Source organism: Sminthopsis crassicaudata, chromosome 5, assembly GCF_048593235.1.
Source record: "Sminthopsis crassicaudata isolate SCR6 chromosome 5, ASM4859323v1, whole genome shotgun sequence".
Taxonomy (NCBI): domain Eukaryota; kingdom Metazoa; phylum Chordata; class Mammalia; order Dasyuromorphia; family Dasyuridae; genus Sminthopsis; species Sminthopsis crassicaudata.
Genome location: NC_133621.1, coordinates 200,301,360 through 200,320,594, shown reverse-complemented (window position 1 = coordinate 200,320,594; position 19,235 = coordinate 200,301,360). Strand labels below are relative to the sequence as shown.

The 19,235-nt window shown below is 35.0% G+C and overlaps 1 protein-coding gene across 1 annotated transcript in view; it reads left to right on the top strand.

Annotated features, from left to right (window-relative positions):
- ANKRD16 (ankyrin repeat domain 16) overlaps nucleotides 1–19,235 on the top strand; it is a 35,870-nt gene that overhangs the window by 14,426 nt on the left and 2,209 nt on the right. The window contains exons 3-6 of the mRNA XM_074269435.1: nucleotides 4,310–4,352; nucleotides 8,046–8,154; nucleotides 13,660–13,821; nucleotides 15,898–15,976. Coding sequence (XP_074125536.1) covers nucleotides 4,310–4,352; nucleotides 8,046–8,154; nucleotides 13,660–13,821; nucleotides 15,898–15,976 — 393 coding nt within the window. The remainder of the gene's footprint in view (nucleotides 1–4,309; nucleotides 4,353–8,045; nucleotides 8,155–13,659; nucleotides 13,822–15,897; nucleotides 15,977–19,235) is intronic.

Here is a 19,235-nt window from a genome sequence, read left to right as displayed (position 1 = left end):
ATAGGGTGATCTTTTAAAAAAATATCATAAAAAAGCCAAAAGGAAATATAGGAAGTATTGTATGCAATGAGGATCCATTAGAACCTTTTCTAAAAAAATACTGATTTGTGTAGGGCTAGTACTAACGTGCCCACCAGGCAGTTACAGATTTGAAGCAAGGATGCCCATTATCCCCAATATTACTTGATATAATTTTGGAAATGCTAGTAATAACAATAGACAAAATAAAGAAATTTAGGCAATAAAGATAAAGGAAAGATTAAAACTATCTTTTCTGCAGACATAACGATTTACTTAGAAAATTCTAGGGAATCAGAAAGATAACTAATTGGGATAATAGCTTTAGTGGAGCTTTAGATTCCTCAAAAATCAACAGCATTTCTTGTTTAACAATACAGATAACAAAGTCCAAAAGCTGATGAAGTCTAGATAAGGGATATCTAAATAAAATTAGGATTAATTGAGGTCTAGTGGCAGTTTTGGGGTATAGGGAATCAAATGGAGCTCCCCTGCAACCCCTTTGGATTCAGCGCAAGGATACAAAGTTAAATGAGTTCTAGTCCTCTGTAAATGAATTTATAGGCCCGAAATCCTAAATTGATTGATTGATTTAAAAAAAAAAAAAAAATGGTTTATTGTAGGTTAGTAAAAGGAGTTAGATAGAGAAAGAAATACACCATAAGTGGCTGACGGAGAGTCTGTGATGCAAAGCATAATGCTTACCAAGAGATGATTCCTGCTTGGCTCTTTTATTTGCTTGAAGGGGCCTATGGGTTGGAGTCCCAGTCTGATTCCTTGAGGGCCAGAACCCATTAGGTGGGGTTAGGAAACCTGAGCAGATCATTAGAATGGGGGCTGGGTACAGCCCAAATTAGCTCAGATATGGATCTCTCCCCTTGGAATACAAAGGGTGGTTTTGACCAGATCTTGTAAATCAAAGGTCAATCCAAAAGGGGGTTGGAGATCAGAAAAGGAATCTTAAAGGGGCCACTGCCTATATCATTTCCCTCCTCAAACAGTTAAATCTTAAATTCTTTTAAGAAAAAAATTTGGGGCAGTGTCTTTTATTTGAGGCAGGGTTAGAGATTTTCTCCAAGGATCTTCAAAGTAGCGGGGTGCCCTCTTCAAAGCTATAATAGAAAAGGAAATCCCATTTTAAATGACTACAAAATGCATAAAATATCTGGGATCAACCTCCCAAAGTTCATGAAACACTATAGACCCAATTAAAAAGTGTTCTTTAAGGAATTAAAAAACAACTTAAAGAGCTAGACCAGGGGTTCTCAAACTATGGCCCGGCCTGCGGGCCAGATGCTCCACTGAGGACGTTTATGCTGCCCGCTGGGTTATGGCAAATGGGCTGAGACAGAGTGTGAGTTTTTGTTTTTACTATAGTCTGTACCTCCAACAGTCTGAGGGACAGTGAACTGGCCCCTATTTAAAAAGTTTGAGGACCACCGAGCTAAAGGAATATTCAGCACTCAATGGTTTGGCTGTGCCAATATAATAAAAATGATAGCCCTACCAAAGTTAATTTATATTTTAAAAGCTAAGCCAATAAAATTACCAAGGGGATATTTTATAGACCTTATATTTATAGAATATAAAATATTAATAAAATTCATTTGGAAAAATGAAGTATCTAGTCTATCAAGAGAAATGAATAAAAGAAGTAGGGGTGAAGAGACACTAGCACTTCTTAACCTCAAACTATATTATAAAGCAGTAGTCATCAAACCCATTTGGTATTAGCTAAAAAACAGAAAGATGGTTAAATGTAAGAGCTAGACAAAAAGGATTCAGAAACCATAGAAATCAATAACCCAGTGTTTGATAAAATAGAACACATACATTACTTAGAGAAAACTTTGATAAAAACTGCTCCGAAGACTGGAAAATAGTCTGGCAGAAATTAAACTTTGGCCAAAACCTGATATGCCGGGCTCCACAGCAGTCTAAATGAATGTTGTTGTTGTTCAGTCATTTCATGTCCTTCTCTTCGTGACTCATTTGAGGGTTTCTTGACAAAAATTCTATAGTGCTTTGACATTTCCTTCTCCAGCTCATTTTACAGGTGAGGAAACTGAGGCAAACAGGGTAAGTGACTTGTCCAGGATCAAACAGACAATAAGTATCTGAAGTTGGATTTGAACTCAGGTTTTTCTGACTCCAGTCTTGACTCTCTTTCCACTGTGGCACCTACCTGCCTTTATCTAAATGGATACCTGTCTTAAATGTTAAAGATAATACTAGTAAAAAATTAGAAGAAAAACAGATCACATGTTATAGCTATGAGTAGGAAATATATTCTTAATTAAGTATAAGGTAGATACAATTACAAAAAGTGATAGATAACTTTGATTACTTGAAACTGAAAAGCCTTCAGCATAGACAACATTATTGTGTGAAGGATTTGAAGAAAAGTGGTCAAAAGACAAAAAATTTTTGTAGCAAATTTTTCCAAAAGATTTGATATTCAAGATATATAAAAATTAATACTTATAAGACTAACCATTCTGCAAGAGATAAATGATCAAAGCATTCACAATCACATTTTTAAAATATTCCAAATCGCTAATATTAAGAGAAATGCAAATCAAAACAACCCTGAGATTTTATTTCACACCTTTCAAATTAGCAAAAATTACCCAAAATAATAACAGTAAATACTGAAAAGCTTGTGGTAGTCTAGACATGCTAATACATTGTTGGGTCGAGCTTTCTAGTCATTGAAAAGTAATTTAGAATTATGTAAATAATGTGACTAAAATGTGCATTCCATTGAACCAGAGACTCCATTCCTAGGCATATCCCCAAGGATGCCTCTGACAAGAAAAAAGTCTTCAAATGAATTATGGCAACACTTTTAATGATATTCAAGAATTGGAAACAAGGTGATGTCCATTGATTAGGGAATGACTAAACAAAGGATGCTATATGAATGTAATAGAATATTACAGTATAAAAATAAAATACATATTGAGAAGCATGGAAAGATCTATATAAACTGATGCAAAGTAAAGCAAACAGACAAAAACATGTAAATAATGACTATAAATATAAATGGAGAGAATAAAAATTCAAAAGTAAATATAACAAAAGTATAAAGATTCAAATGAAAAATGAGAAGACACCTTCAATCTAAAAGTCTGCAAGTATTGCATGTTGCACATATTTTTGGAGTTTTTCAATTTATCAGTCAATTGTGCTGAAATTTTTTCTTCTCTAGAAAAATAATATGTTATTTATATAGGATGGTTCTCTCTTGGAGGGGGAGGGAGATAGAAACTTGAGATAATCATAATGATATAAGAAACAGAAAATAACAATGCAAACTTTTAAGAGAGAGAGAGAAAGAAATTGTTTCCCTTTCCTTATGGGATCTGAGTTAACTTTCATATTTAGAATCACAAGAGTTTTTTTTTTTAAGTATATAAGCATCTCTATAAACCATTTGATTCCTTGCTTGTGAGAATAACCCAAGGAATTCTTCTGGCATTCCTCCTAAACTCTCTGGGAAATTCCAATAAATTCTCATTGTGCCTTTTTTCCTTCATTCTCAAAACTAGCCAAGGTTTCCCTCTTTTTCTTATAATAATCCCATAGATAAAGTGAACTTAAAAAGCTCCATAGGAAAAAAAAAAAAGTCTTCCTTGTCCCTATATCATTGGCTAATCTTAAGAACATTTCACTACCATATTCTTAAGCAGTTCTACCAATTCCCAGTATCAAAGATCCCAAGACATAACAAACCCACTAGTCACCATGCTGGAGCCTAGAAGGAAGAACTTCTCCAGCACATGTCAGAAATGATATTTTTCTATACAAAAATAAAAAGGTTGAAAGTCATCTTTAGATCTGACACATCAACCCAATCTGGGGAACTTGAAGCATTATCTCATTTTGCATGCAGGATTCTACCACCATGTCCATTTGAGTATAAGGATTCTAATAAATCTTTTGGATGCTTAAAACTTGTGCACTTGTTTCTTTTTCTTCTCCCAAGATAACTACAAAATCACTCCTTTAGAAAGACAAGTAATGCCAAATGAAGGACTTGAAATGTTTAAGAAAGTCTAATTATCTCATCCTTATTTTTAAATTCCTTAAACCCAGCAGGTCCTCATCCTGATTATTTCATTGAGTCTCTCTAATTTATAGGTAGAATTTATCTACATTTCTAAAACTGGCTTTTTCCTCACATGAATGATAAACTGCAAGGAATTAGAACATTAAAATTTGGGGGAAAGAATTTGTTGCTAAAATACTGAAAAGCTCTAATTTTTTCATTCTCTCTCCTCAATACCAGCAATGCATGGCTGCTTAGAGGCAGTGGAAGTGCTTCTTGAGAGGTAAGCTGACTTCTGTTTGTGTGCTCCCAGCAATGAATCACAAGTGGTCTGAGCTAGGTAGCCAGGATCATATGGAACAAATTTATCATTTGAGTAAGAAATATAAATCTAGCTTCAGACACTTATTGTGTGACTGAGCAAGTCACCTAAACTCTCACTCTTCAGGTAGCTCTAATCACTATAAGATGCAAAAAGTTAGCCTGTCAGTATGGGTGGAGAAAGGAATTCCCTACACCAATGAAGTCCCATGTCTAGAGCATCCCTCTTTCCTCCTTCTGTACACAGAAGTAGCAGACAGCATGTCCCATTAATCACCATGCTAAAGCCTCCTAAAAGGAGGAAGCTTCTCTAGCAAATGTCAGAAGTACTTTTCATACACAAAGCCATTTTTAGATCTGTCACATCAACCTAGACTGGGGAACTCCTGAAGCATTATCTCAGTTTGGATGCAGGATTCTATCACCATCTCCATTTGGATATAAGAAGTGTCCTTCTGGTTACCTAAGAGCATAAAAGGTCCCATTCACTTTGGTCCAGGACCTTAAGACTTAGGGGATGCCTGAAGAATCAACAAGGACAAACCTGGTGAACAAATTTGTTTCATATGGTGATAAGGGACTCCCCCACCATAAGTTGAGCATCTTTGTTGTCTACCCCTCATCAAATTATTTATGGTAATAAAGGGGCAACCAAAAGCATTTAAGAACCCTACTGTGTGTCAAGCACATTGCTAGACATTGAAGATACAAGGCAAAAGTGCAAAAATCCTTGTTTTCAAGTTGCTTACATGATATTGGGGAGACATTTAGATAGATAGATAGATAGATACATAGATACATAGATAGATAGATAGGTAAATGGTAATTGAGGAGGGGAGAGATATTAGCAATTGAGAGACTCAGAAAAAGCTTCATGGATGTAGATATTGTAATGATCTTTATCCCAATTGCCATTCTTAAGAGACAAGTCAAATTTTTGCTGCTAGACTGGCTATATTTCCCCCTTCAAGATCTTAGAGGTACCCCTGAAGAGTATAAATAATCTCATTCAATTGGTCAGTTGAAAATCATTTAATCAGCCAGCCATCAGCTTTTTGGAAAGGGGTATTTACCAAGTTGGTACACAGTTGGTACATATCATTGCTCCAAAAATATGTAATATACTCTCCAACAAGAAAGGGTGACCAACATCTGCAAGAAAGTGGGCCTAGCTTGGAGACCACAAGTGGCAAGGGGATAGCAGGCAGCTCTTGGCTGCTGGAAGCCTTTTCTCCCATTTGGGGATACCTCATAAGCATGGGGAATATGTATCCTGCCAGTCAATGGTTCCAAGTATAGACACTGCTGCCTGCTAATGACATTTAGAACACCAAAGCGAATATAGGAAGTCCAACATTCTGCAGCTTCTTCAAAACTAAAAGCTCCTCTTCTAGTCACAGGTGGGAAGAGAGGGAGAGAAGGGCAAACCTGGGGCTGGCACCCTGTTAGTTTAAGTCTGATATTGGAGGAAATAAGGCACATACAAGTCAATGAATATATTAAAGGAAGTTGACTTACCTCTAAACAGAGCAGCAATGGGCAACAAAGATGCTTAACTTTGAGAGTAGACCCTTATCTCCATATGGAATCATATCTGTTCACCAGGTATGATATAGTAATTCTTCAGATATCCCCCAAGTCTTAGGTCCTGAACACAAGTGGTTAGGACCTTTTATGCTCCTAGGTGACCAGAAAGCCATGTCTACATAGTCCAAAGCTATTAGGAAATTACACACAGCTTGAACTTCATTATCATCCCCAAATTAATCAAGACCTGGCTTTGTTGTTTTTTAGGGCCTAACCCCCATGTTATAGGGGCAGGAGAGGGGAAGTCTTAATACCTATTCTTCCCCCTGATACAGGTAAATAAAGTCTCTCCTTTTTTCTTCATCTTCCCACTCAACCCACTCCCACAGGTAATTCCTTCTCAGGGATGTGATAGTAAATCACATCTTTCAGTTTCTGGAAAAGGTTCCTATTAGAATTAATTTATTTATTTTATACAGACCCAAAACACATAACAAAACCCCATAGCCAGTTGGAACAGGTCTCTCTTCTGGCTCAATTTAATTTCAATGAATGGCTTTCAGAGACTTTCCCCATACTCGATATCAGTTGAATAAGACTCGGTTCTTACCTAGCTAACGTATCAGGCTAACATACGGTTGCGTGGTTTCAATCCTATATTAACCTACATTTCCCTATGGCAACCAGGGATTCTAATGGTGCAAGTAAGGCAGTAGAGCATTCCAGGCACGAGGGACAGCCAATATAAAAGCATAAAAATGAGGCATAAAGGGTATCATTTAATAGTGGTGAGAAGGCTGGTTTGACCAGTTTGTACAGTATGTGAAGATGAAAATAATTCATAATAAGGCTGGAGAGATAGGTTACAACCAAATTATAAGTCTTTAAATGACAGTCAGATGGATTTTTGTTGTTCAGTCCTTTCATTTGTCTCACTATGACCTCATTTGGAGGTTTCTTGGCAAAGATTCAGGGTGCTTATTTCCTTCTCTAGGTCATTTTACAGATGGGGAAACTGAAGCAAATTTGCCTAGGGTCACATAGCTAGGAAGTGTCTGAGGCCAGATGTGAATTGAGGATGGGTCTTTCTGACTCTAAGTTCTTTATTCTATTCACTTGGCCATCTAGCCAAGAAACAACAGCAAAAGAGTTTATTAAGTAGAGAAGTGAAATGGTCAGACTAGTGCTTTAAGAATATCACTTTGTCAATCATGGATGGATTGGAGTGCTATGGACTTTTAATAAGGAGACTAGTTAATAGGCCTTTGTAATCATTTAGGCCAGCAGTGATGAGGGCCTAAACTAGAGTTTTGGCTATATAGACTAGGAAGCAAGGTATGGATATGAAAACATTTTGAAGGTAGAAACTACAAGATTTGGCAATTGATTGTATATATGTGAGAAGAAAGAGTTGAAGAAAATACAAAGATAATTTAGACCCTCCACAAAAAAATAGTAAAGTTTAGAAGAAGAATAGGTTTAAGGGAGGTTATATAGCCTTATGGAATACTGAGTTTGAAATATCCAGTAGTAAGTAATACAAGCTGGAGCTCAGACTTAGATCTGGATATGTAGATGGTAGAGTGAGCTATAGAGAAATAATTATTAAATACATGGAAACTGTTGAAGTTTTCAATAAAGAAAGAAAGAGGACAAATACAAGGATAAAACAAAGGAATATACTATGGGGGCAGTTAGGTGGTTCAGTGGATAGAGCACCAGCCCTGAATTCAGGAGGAACCGAGTTCAAATCGGTCTCAGACACTTAACACTTCCTAGCTGTGTGACCCTGGGCAAGTCAACCCCAGCCTCAGAAAAAAAAAAAAAAAAAAAAAGGAATATACTATCTAAAAGCCATTTATATTTCCTTTTAAAATACATTCAAAAGCCCATACACTTTCAGAAATATATATGGAGTTCCCTGGAGTAAACCTTCAAACATTAAGTCTCCCCCGTCCCTTCTTTTAAACTACTCTAGGCTGGGGTATTTGGATAAAAATGCAGAGAGGAGAGCCCCAGATTGCTGTAGATAATTGCATGTCATATAATCCTCTTGTAGGTGATTAAAAAGTTGACATTGAATTTGAAGCTACCATTTTCTCAGTTCTTTTTCCTGCCTTGATTCTAGGTGCCAGTATGAACCAGACAGCAGAGATCAATGTGGTATTACTCCATTTATGGATGCAATACAGTGTGGCCACATCAGCACAGCTCAACTTCTCCTTAAAAAACATAAGGTATGATGCTATTCTCTTTCATGAATTTGAATCAACAAATTTAAGGAAAAAGTGCTAGATGAGAAAGTCCATGTTAACAAGCTTAACTTTTGACAGTATTATCACAGTCATAAAGACTTGTATTATAATAATAATAATAATAATAAGATAATACTACAAAATATATGCAGTCAATTTTCTGTTTTTCATAATTGAGGACATGTCACATGAATAAAATCCACATGAAATTCCCAGCTCATCTTTTATACCAGAGCTTCTTAGACTTTTTCTACTCAGGACCCCTTTCTCCCTGAGAAATTTTTACAAGGATCCTGGATATATAGGTATATAAAATAGGTATACAGATAAAACATTTACTGATAATAAATCATAATTTCATCATCCTCACATTGTTATGTGACCCCACATGGGGTCATGGCCCACAGTTTAAGAAGCTTTGCTTTTTGATAATTTCTTTTTTTGATTTAACATTTTATTTTTTCCCCAATTATGTGTAAAAACAATTTTTAGCTCTTGTTATTAAAACTTTGTGTTCCAGATTCTCTCCCTTCTTCCCTCCTCATCCCAGCCCCATTGAGTATGCCAGCTTACAAAGATGAGGTGAGCAGACCCAGCATTAAGCTACTTCAGTAGTCCAGGGATGAAATAATGAGGACCTGTCCCAGGCCAAGACAGAGGAGAGAAGAGGGCTTACAGGAAAGATGTAACCAAAATAGAAACAGCAAAAGCTGCCAACAAATTGGCTATGGAAGAGTGAGGAGTGAAGTGTTTGAGGATGAAATCCGGGCAACTGGAAGGATTGTGATACTCTTGACAGTAATAGAGAAGTTAGGAAGAAGGGAAGAGTTAGGGGAAAAAATAATGACTTTGGTTTGGAATATATTGAGTTTAATATATCTATGGGGCATCATTTTGGAGAAGAAAATGGCAAGCCACTCTGGTATTTTGGCCAAAAAAAAAAAAAAAAAATCAAACGTAACATCAAAGGTGACTGAAAAATGACCCAAAACATGGATTATCCAGTTTGAGCTGTTTAATAGGCAGTTAGAGATGTGTGAGTGGTGGTCCAGAGAGAGATCAGGCTGACCTACTCAGTGATTGGCATGAAAATTTGCTTGATAGTAAAGGAACCTGTACAAAGAAACATTATCCCTGCCCTTATGTTTTAGAATAAGTGCCACTAACATGAACACCATGGAAAGAGCACTGGACTGGATGTAAGAGTCACTATTGTAGCTGTGGGGACCTTGGACAAATAACTTTTCTCTGCCTCAGTTTCCTCATCTGTAAAATAAAAAGGAAGATTAAATTACCTCTAAAGCTGTGAAAATGGTCTATATGAAAACATAGACCAAAAGATAATAATAAAGCCCTCAAGAAAAATTAAATTTAAAAAAGTATGCTTTAATCTTCTCTAACGTTATCTGCCTGCTTCCATCTATCTATGATTTAGGTATCATAGGTACATATTTACATAAATTTGATCTCCCCCTTTAAACTGCTTGAAGGCAGCAATTGGTTTTGTTTTTTCTTTATATTCCCAGCTAGTGCCTGACACAAAGTTAAAGTTAAAAGTTTGTGGATGTAATTTTTTTTTTATTTTTTATTTTATTTTATAATTATAACATTTTTTGACAGTACATATGCATGGGTAATTTTTTACAACATTATCCCTTGCACTTACTTCTATTCAGATTTTTTCCCTTCCTCCCCCTGATGGCAAGCAGTCTTATATATGTTAAATATATTACAGTATTTTCTAGATACAATATATGTGTGTAGAACCGAATTTTTTGTTGCACAGGAAGAATTGGATTCAGAAGGTAAAAATAACAGTTTACATTCATTTCCCAGTGTTCCTTTTCTGGATGTAGCTGGTTCTGTCCATCATTAATCAATTGGAATTGGATTAGCTCTTCTCTATGTTGAAGAAATCCACTTCCATCAGCATACATGTGGATGTAATTTAAGGTTTGCAAAATGCTTTACTTGTAGTATTTCATTTGATCCTCATAATGACCTTATAAATAATTCCCCATTTAATAAATGAGAAAAAATGAGCCTGAGAGAAGATAAATGCCTTCCCCCATATGGTTCATAATTGTTTAAAGCAGGATGTGAACACATATTTTCCTGCCTCCTAATTCAGCACTCTACTGTGGATATTTTTGTTGTCATTTCAATTGTAGCCAACTTCTCGGGACCCTAATTAGGGTTTTCTTTTTCTTTTTCTTTTTTTAATGGTTTGTTATTTTACCAATTAGGGTTTTCTTAACACAGATACAGGAGTGGTCTGCCAGTGCCCTCTTTAGCCTATTTTACAGATGAGGAAACTGAGGCAAAATAGTGTTACGGGATTTGCCCAGATTCATCCAGCCAGTGAATCTGGCCATATTTGAATCCAGGAAGATCTTTCCTAGCTTTCTCCACTGCACCACCTAGCTGCCCTTCCACTGTGGTGCACTGTCTCCATAAAGATGTAGACAAAATGAAAAATACTGAATTCACACATAAATGTGCAGAAAGACCCCAAGCTATCTTTATAATATTACTCACTCTTCTGCACTCTGAGATCCTGTCCAATTGTCCTTCTCATTTGGATCATTACTAACTCATGACCTGCCATCTCCCTCTACTGAATTTTTGCAACGGCCCTCCCCCTGGCTGGGAGGCACTTTCCTTGTGCTTCTGCCTCCTAGAAGCTTTCTCTGTCTTTGGGATGCAACACAAACACCATTTTCTGCATGAAACCTTTCCTGATTCCCTCCAAATTAGAGAGTCCTTCCATATTACCTTGTATTTAATTCATTTGTGTGTAACTCATTATTAACTTATATTTATTCTCTACATCTACATATATTTTAAATACATTTCTATTGATATCTTTTAGTTTTTTAATATCTTCGTAGTTTTCTGTAGTTTCCTTCTCCCTCCTGGAGAGAGCCATCCTATATATATATATATAGATAGATAGATAGATATAGATATAGATATAGATATAGATAAAGTAAAATATATTGCTTTTTTATTAAAACTTTTTATTTTCAAAACACATACATGGTTAATTTTTCAACATTAACCTTTGCAAAACCTTGTATTCCAATTTCCCCCTCCACCCCTCTCTACCCCCTTCCCTAGATGGCAAGTAATCCAGCATATGTTAAACATGATAAAATTATATGTTAAATCCAAAATAATATATACTGTTTTTGAGACCTGGGAGAGAAAGGGATGGGGGAGAGGAAAAATCAGCACAACACTGAAAAAGATTGAAAACATATCACCTAGGGACCTCCTTCCTCCACAAAGGAGTAGGTTGGGAGTATCTTCTTAATATGTCCTCTTTCAAATCATGTTTGAACTTCATAATTTTGCTACATTAATTTTTTTATTTTTGAGTGTATGGTTGCTATTTACAATATTGTATCATTGTATATATTATTTTCTTGGCTCTGCCTTAAATCTTCAGTTTATATAGATCTTTTCATGCTGTCTATTCATCACATTCATAATTTCTAACAGCATAGTAGTATTCCATTACATTCATATGCCAGTTTTTTTAACCATGCTCCAATCCATTTGTATCTACTTTGTTTCCAGTACTTTACTATTACAAAGAGTGCAGCTATAAACATTTTATTGTATAGAGACTTTCTTATTAACTATCTTCCTTGGCAGAATTTGGATGTAGGGACATTATAATCACTTTATTTGCATAATTTTAAACTGCTTTCTAAAATAGTTGTACCAACTTATAGTTCTACCATAAATGCACATGGCTATCTATATCCCACAAACCCTCCAGTATAGACTATCACCAATTTTTTTTTTTCTGTCTTTACCAATTTGCAGCACAAGTGAAACCTTGTGGTTATTTTTATTTTCATTTCTCTTATTACGAGTGATTTTGAGTATTCTTTAAAGTGCTTGTGAATACTTCAGGATTCTTCTTTTGTGAATTGATTGTTGATATCCTTTAATCACATAACTATTCACTAAACAAAATGTTTTCCTGTGCAGTTATGTGTGAATTCATTATTTTTCACTCTGCATGTCTTTATAAAGGTAGTTAATACCATAGTGGATTAAATACTGAATTTGGAGACAGGAAAATCTGGTTTCAAATTCTGCTTCAAACAACTATGAGCTGCACAAGTCCTGGAGAAAGAACTTAATCTCTCTAAGGGTATACATATATTTTCATATATACTTATTCCCTTCCCCCATCATAACTTTAATTTACTTATCACATGTTAATACAGTTCATATATTTGTATCCCCAGAGCCCAGTGCAGTGCCTGCAATCTAGTGGACTCTGAATAAATATTTATTGGTGAAGTGATTCAGGCCAATTCCAATAGCCTTATGATGAAGAAAGCAATCTGCAACTAGAGAAAGAGGACAATGGGGGCTGCATGTGGATCATAACATAGTATTTTCACCTTTTTTAATGTTGTTATTTGCTGGCTTATTTTTTTCTTTTTCATTTTTTCCCCTTTTTTATCTGATTTTTCTTGTGCAGCATGATAAATGTGGAAATATGTTAGAAGAATTCCAAATATTTAACCTACATTGGATTGCCTGCAGTTTAGGGATGGGGGAGTGAGGATGGAGGAAGAAAAGTTTGGAACACAAGGTTTTGCAGAAGTGAATGTTGAAAACTATCTTTGAGGGGGCAGCTAGGTGGTGCAGTGGATAGAGCACCAGCCTTGAATTTGGGAGAACCCAAGTTCAAATCTGGTCTCAGACACTTAACACTTCCTAGCTGTGTGACCCTGGGCAAGTCACTTAACCCCAGCCTCAGGGGGGAAAAAAAAAAGCTAACTATCTTTGAATGTATTTTGAAAAATAAAAGGCTATTATTATAAAAATAAATTAAATAAAATTTTGTTATTGGTTAATTGAAATGGGAATAATAAGACCTATTTCAGTTTATCTAAAGTGTAGTAATCAAAAGGTTATAAAAAAAAGTGTAGTCTTTCAGAACTACAATCTGTAAAATCTCTCTTACTATATGTAAAATTAACTCTCATACAGGGTAGCTAGATGGTGCAGTAGATAGAGCACCAGCCCTGAAGTCAGGAGGACCTGAGTTCAAATTTAATCACAGATACTTTAACACTTCCTAGCTGTGTGACCCTGGGCAAGTTACTTAACCCCAATTGCCTTAGCAGTAAATAAATAAACAAATAACTCTCGTTGTGATTAAGGTAACTTGAAGCCACCAAGATGTGGAAATCAATCTAAGACAGATTCTAGTTGTATGACCCTGGCAAGACATTTAACTTTTTTCATCCTCGGTTTCTCATCTGTAAAATGGAATTAATAATAATAGCACCTCCCTCACAGGGTTAGTACAATAATAAAATAATATCTATCATGTAAAGCACTTTTCAAACATTAAAACCCTGTATAAATTTTAGATGTTATACCACTATTACTCCTTGACTCTAATTTTCTTTTGAACTTGTCTTTATTCTCTCTTGCCTTTTTTCTATCTCATAGGCTTGTTTCACAGCCAAGGACATCCTAGGTGCCCAAGCTTTACACAAGGCAGCAGTCACTGGTCAAGATAAAGCCATTCAATTCCTAGTCTTAGATCTTGGTGTTGGAGTTGATGAGAGAGTCACATTAAGTGGATACACAGCCCTTCACTTTGCATCTAAGGTTGGTTCTATTTTGTAATTCCTATCCCTATTCTGACAGTATAAAAATATATCCCTTCCACCCCACCCCTACTAAGAGACAGAAGGAAATGCTGAGAAAATGCTCTTTTTCCTGTTTCCCTTTCTGTTACCTAACTATCCACAAACATTGTAATATAATCTGTTGTATTTTTTTATCCAAATGTTTCTGATAATCTGAATTTTACCTCAACCACAAATCTGTAAATAACTAGAAATGCAAATTAAGGCAATGAGACTTTTGCCTAAATGTTAAGAAATTTCCTAACTGGACACTCAGAATAACTGATTATAATTCTGACTTTTCATGTAAAATAAACTATAAAGCTGTACAAGAAAAAAACCACATGGGCTATTGTATTATTCTAAGATTACAACAATCTAATTATATTAATGGTGCCATAAGCTGTTTACTGGGTGGAAGAGATATACAAAAAGGTAGCAAAGAAGAGGATTAGTAATAGAAGAGGGTGGCAAAAAAAAAAAAAAAAAGAAAAAAGAAAAGAAAGAAAAGAAAACATTTTTTCAAATGAATAGGGGAAAAAGGCAGACTAGAGGAAATTTGAACAAACAGGACAGCTTTCAAATTTAAATATGGGATCTATTATGTCAGACTTAAAATAAAAAATAAGCTGTACAAAATAAATTCATTTTTCACATCCAAGACTTTTTCAACTTTCTGTATATGGAAATACTATTTTTTCCTTTTTAATTTTTAAATTTTTAATCTTAAAAAAGCCATTACATTCATGATATACCTTGTTTATACATTTAAAAAAAAAGAGATTAAAATTAAATCTGTAAATTCTTGTATAAATTTTACTCAATAGACACTCCTGATGTACTGTATCAGAAATAATTACTCATCCTGTATGAGATTGGGAATAGCATGTTAAAAGAATATGAATTTATATCTTATAATACATAAGCTATTTAGGCAATAAATAAGCATTTTGCCTCTAGGAACAGCATAATATAGTGGAAAGAGTGCTGGATTTAGTTAGAAAACTTTTATTCAAATTTCAGTTTTGCCTATGTGTAGCTTTGAACACACAGTGACTCTTGGACTGTTTCTCTATCTGTAAAATAACAGGGTTGAATTAGATTGCTAAGGACCCTTCCAATTCAAAATCTATAATCTAATCAGTCTTCTATCCGGCTTTAAGAGCTGTGTTCTGCTCACCAATTACAGAAATCAAACTACTGATAACATCATTAATTATACCTATACTTTGAATTGTTTTTTAAGCTACAATGATGAATTGGCCCTGATCTATGCACATTCTCATATCCAGTCACCTTCATAACCAAGAAGATGTATATATACAAAATTAAAATCTAGGATTAGGAATATGATCTGTGTTTACAGAACAAAACCAATGTAATGGACTCACCAGGGAAATGGACTAAATCTAGGATCTTTTAGCCTCAGAATAGTAACACTAAATAACTAAATTAACCAGTCACAGATAACTAATTTTAGAATTATTTAAGTGATCTCCTAAACTTGTAAATAGAGGGATATAATGTGAGGCGTACTATATTTAGACTTTTTGATACTGTGTGCTATATTTTCACAGTCTCTTTTAATTCATCACTGCCCCATATTTCTATGAAAGATATTTAAGATAGCAGCAAGTGTGGAAGATAGAATGATTTAACTGACCTATATACTACAAGTAAATTCTAAGAGTTCCATTAATACCTGGATTACAGAAGAGGTTTGTACTATGTTCTATCTATTGTACAGTTGTTAAATTGGCCCTCATTTTGTGAGATTTACACGAGTACAGAAGCAAATAACTAGCTTAGGTTCTAGGAAGCTTATAACTATGATGGTAAAGGGTTCTTTTCTATTTTTCTCCTCTTCTTTAATCTTTTTTATAAGTGATGGAAAAAACAGGGGAAATGAGGGACATTCACAAATGAAAATGACATAAAAACATGTCATTTGTAAAAATATGATTAAAAAAAACCCCAAATACTTGGTGTGTTAGAATATATTTTTAGGACCTGATTTCAACTTTAAACTATGTAATTAATGTGTTTAATCAATCAGGAGGGACATACAAGTACAGTGAAGACTCTCTTGTCCTTGGGAGCTGACCTCAAGTCTAAAGAAGGAAAAAATCGATCCGGTGAGAATTTATGTCACTGATGCTCAATATAAACAAAACTTGTAAATTATTCATATTTAGATCTTATTTGAAATACAAATATACTTTCTCTAAATAATCTGTAATTTCTTTGATGTAAATATTCCTGGAATGATGCAAATTGCAACACTGAGCCTTAGTAAATAGTTTCATGAGTTGCTGTGGCAAAAAAATTCATCACCTAGTGCCTGGGAAGAGTGATGATCTTTTGAAATTTAGGTGAACCAAAGCATTGTGGCTATGATCAGGTTTGTACCCAAAGCATTGATAGTTTGATAGGACCCGACAGAATTGTCAGTTACTACTGTAACTGATATATACTTTGAGAAAACTTGGGCACAATGATAAAGTAGCACAAGTAATATTTTAGCAGGATTACAATTTTTTTTTTTCTTTAATTAAGCATAAGAACCAACATCCGTAATTTCACTGGCTAAGGGAACTTCTGGCCAAGGAACCATTCTCTACTAATGAAGATTATCAGATTCTTTGCATTTATTTCTTAATTATCTAGAGTAGAGGCCTCAAACTTGCCTGTGAACAAGCAGCCTCAAAACTCTCAGCTGTGATAGAACCCTACTAAAATATAATTAGCAAAAGGTTTAACAAAATAAAAATATAACACAACACAGATAAGGTTAATTTGTGGTTTTCCTAAGTCAGTGTACTGCGGATAGGGATCCATTCCTCTTTGAGTTTGACACCATTGGTCTAGAGTATTCATAGATTGCCTAGCCAGCAGATGTGAGAGATGGGAAGTGAAACTAAGTTTGCTTGGCCCACTTTCTACAAGGCTTTACCTGCTTCCTTAATTTCACAAAACATCTTTGCTGGATTAGTGTCTTAAAAAATGAGATCTTTTATACATTTACAAAATTTAATAGTGACTTCTTTGGACATCAGCCAGTTCTTGGTCATACCAGCAAATTGTATCTTGTCTATAGATTAATAGATTCCTCATTCAAATAGTTAAAAAAAAAAAAAATGATTAAATATTTTCTGTGTACCAGGCCCTGGTAAATAGATCTTGCTCTCAAGAAACTCACAGTCTAAGGGAGAAGACAACTTACAAAAATCTATGTATAAATAGGATATACACAGGCTAAGTTGTAGATAATCAACAGGAAAGAATAAGAATTTTTTTCAAAAGGACAAATATTGATATAGAACTCTTAGATTTGCAAGAACTTTACAAATATTACATCATTGTATCTTCACAACAACCATGGGAGGTATATATTATTATTATTATTCCCTATTTCACAGACAAGGAAATAGACTGAGAAAGGTTATGTAATTGAGGAATGAGAAGTATCTGAGGGGAAATGTGAATTCTTCCTAATTCCAGCTCCAACATTCTATCTACTGTGCCATCTAAGGAAAACTGGGAAAAACTTCTTTAGAAGATGGAACTTTAACTGAGACTAGAAGAAAGTCAGGGAAGCAAGAAGGCAGAGAGGAGAAGGAAAAGAGCTTTAGGCATGAGGGACAGGTGGTGAAAATGTCTAGACATAGACTGTCCTGTAGGGCAAACAGCAAGGAGTGAGTAGAGGGGAATAAGGGGAAAGATGGATAGGGGTCAAATTATGAAGGTCAGTAAAAAACAAATACAGGACCTTATTTTGTCTCAACAAAGGAGCCCCTGGGGTTGATTAAACATAGGGTTGACATCAGCATTGGTCTTTAGAAAAGTCAGTGTGACAGCTGAGTGAACAATCGAATAGGAAGAGATTTGTGCTGGGAAGATCCTGCCATTGAAATCAGGTTATGGCAATAATCCAGGGCCTACAGTAGGATGATAATTGTATCAAAGGAGAGAAAAAGTTCTTTTTTTCCAATCTCTTTGTGTGTATACAAGTGTGTGTGTGTATGTATGTGTGTGTGTGTATGTGTGTGTATGCATATAATATGCATTCACATATATATATATATAATCTGTTTTCTATTATAAATATAACCAAGGTAGACTATACATGTATGTATTCATACATATACATATATATATATACATACATATATTATATACATACACATATGCATATTATACATACATATATATGTATATTATATATCTCTGTGTGTAAAGGGCTAGAACTGAGCAATGCACTTGGATGATGAAGCACATGAGACTAATTGCCAATTGGACGGTTCCCTATTAACTTGTTTAAGGTTGACCCTCCCCAGCTGTTCTGTGCTGACTTGATTGGTGAGACAAAGAGAGGGAAGTGACTTGTGTGGGAGGAGCAAGAGAAACTTGGGTGGTGGAACTCACGCTCACTTGCACTCCTGACCTGGCGTTGGAGGCGACGGTAAAGATCTAGAATAAAGACGTTTAGTGATCCTGACTCTTGCTGATTTCTGGAAAGATAGAGTTCCAGCATCTGTGTGTGTGTGTAAACTCCTGGGTAGTTTTTAGGAAGGAAGGTAACAAGTGCCATTTGGATATGTTGATTTAAAGATGTCTATAGGACATCCATTCAAGATATCTAATGATACAGATGTGAAGATGCAGTTCTAAAGAGTGATTAGGGCTGATCAAATAAATGTGATCATCATCTGCATGGAAAAGATAGTTGGGAATTGATGAGATCATCAAGTGAAATATGAGAGAAGAAAAGGGGAAAGGGCCCAAGACAGAGTCTCTATCTATGGTTAAAGAGCATGATCTGGATGAAGATCTAGCAAAGGAGACTGAAAAGGAATGATCAGACAGTATGAAACCCAAAGGAAAGCAGTATCATGAAAACCTAAAAAGAAGAGATTATCCAGGAGAAATAGCTGATCAACAGTATCAAAGAGATCAAGAAGATTGAGGAGTGATAAAAGACCTTTAGATCTGATGAGTAAGATCATGGTTAATTTTGGAGAGAACAGTTTTAATGGAATGACGAGATTAAAAGAATTAAGAAGGGAGTGAAAAGAGAGGAAGTATATTTGGGTGAATACCTAAATCTTTAAATGTGGATGCCTGGAAGTCATTTCAGAACTAATTCACCAGGATGGAACATCTCAGAATTCATTTTGTTTCATTTTAACAAACTCATATGGGAACTATGTTTTCATATATATTATTCACTAGACTTTGAAAAGCCTTTCTCTTTATTTAAAATATAATTTAATGGTTCATGGGGGAAAGTGTGATGAACTTTTTTGAAAATATACATTGTGGATATCTGAATAGCTTAAAAATAGCTTGTAGATATTGCTTTAAATGGAATTAATGTCTTCACAAGTTCAAGAC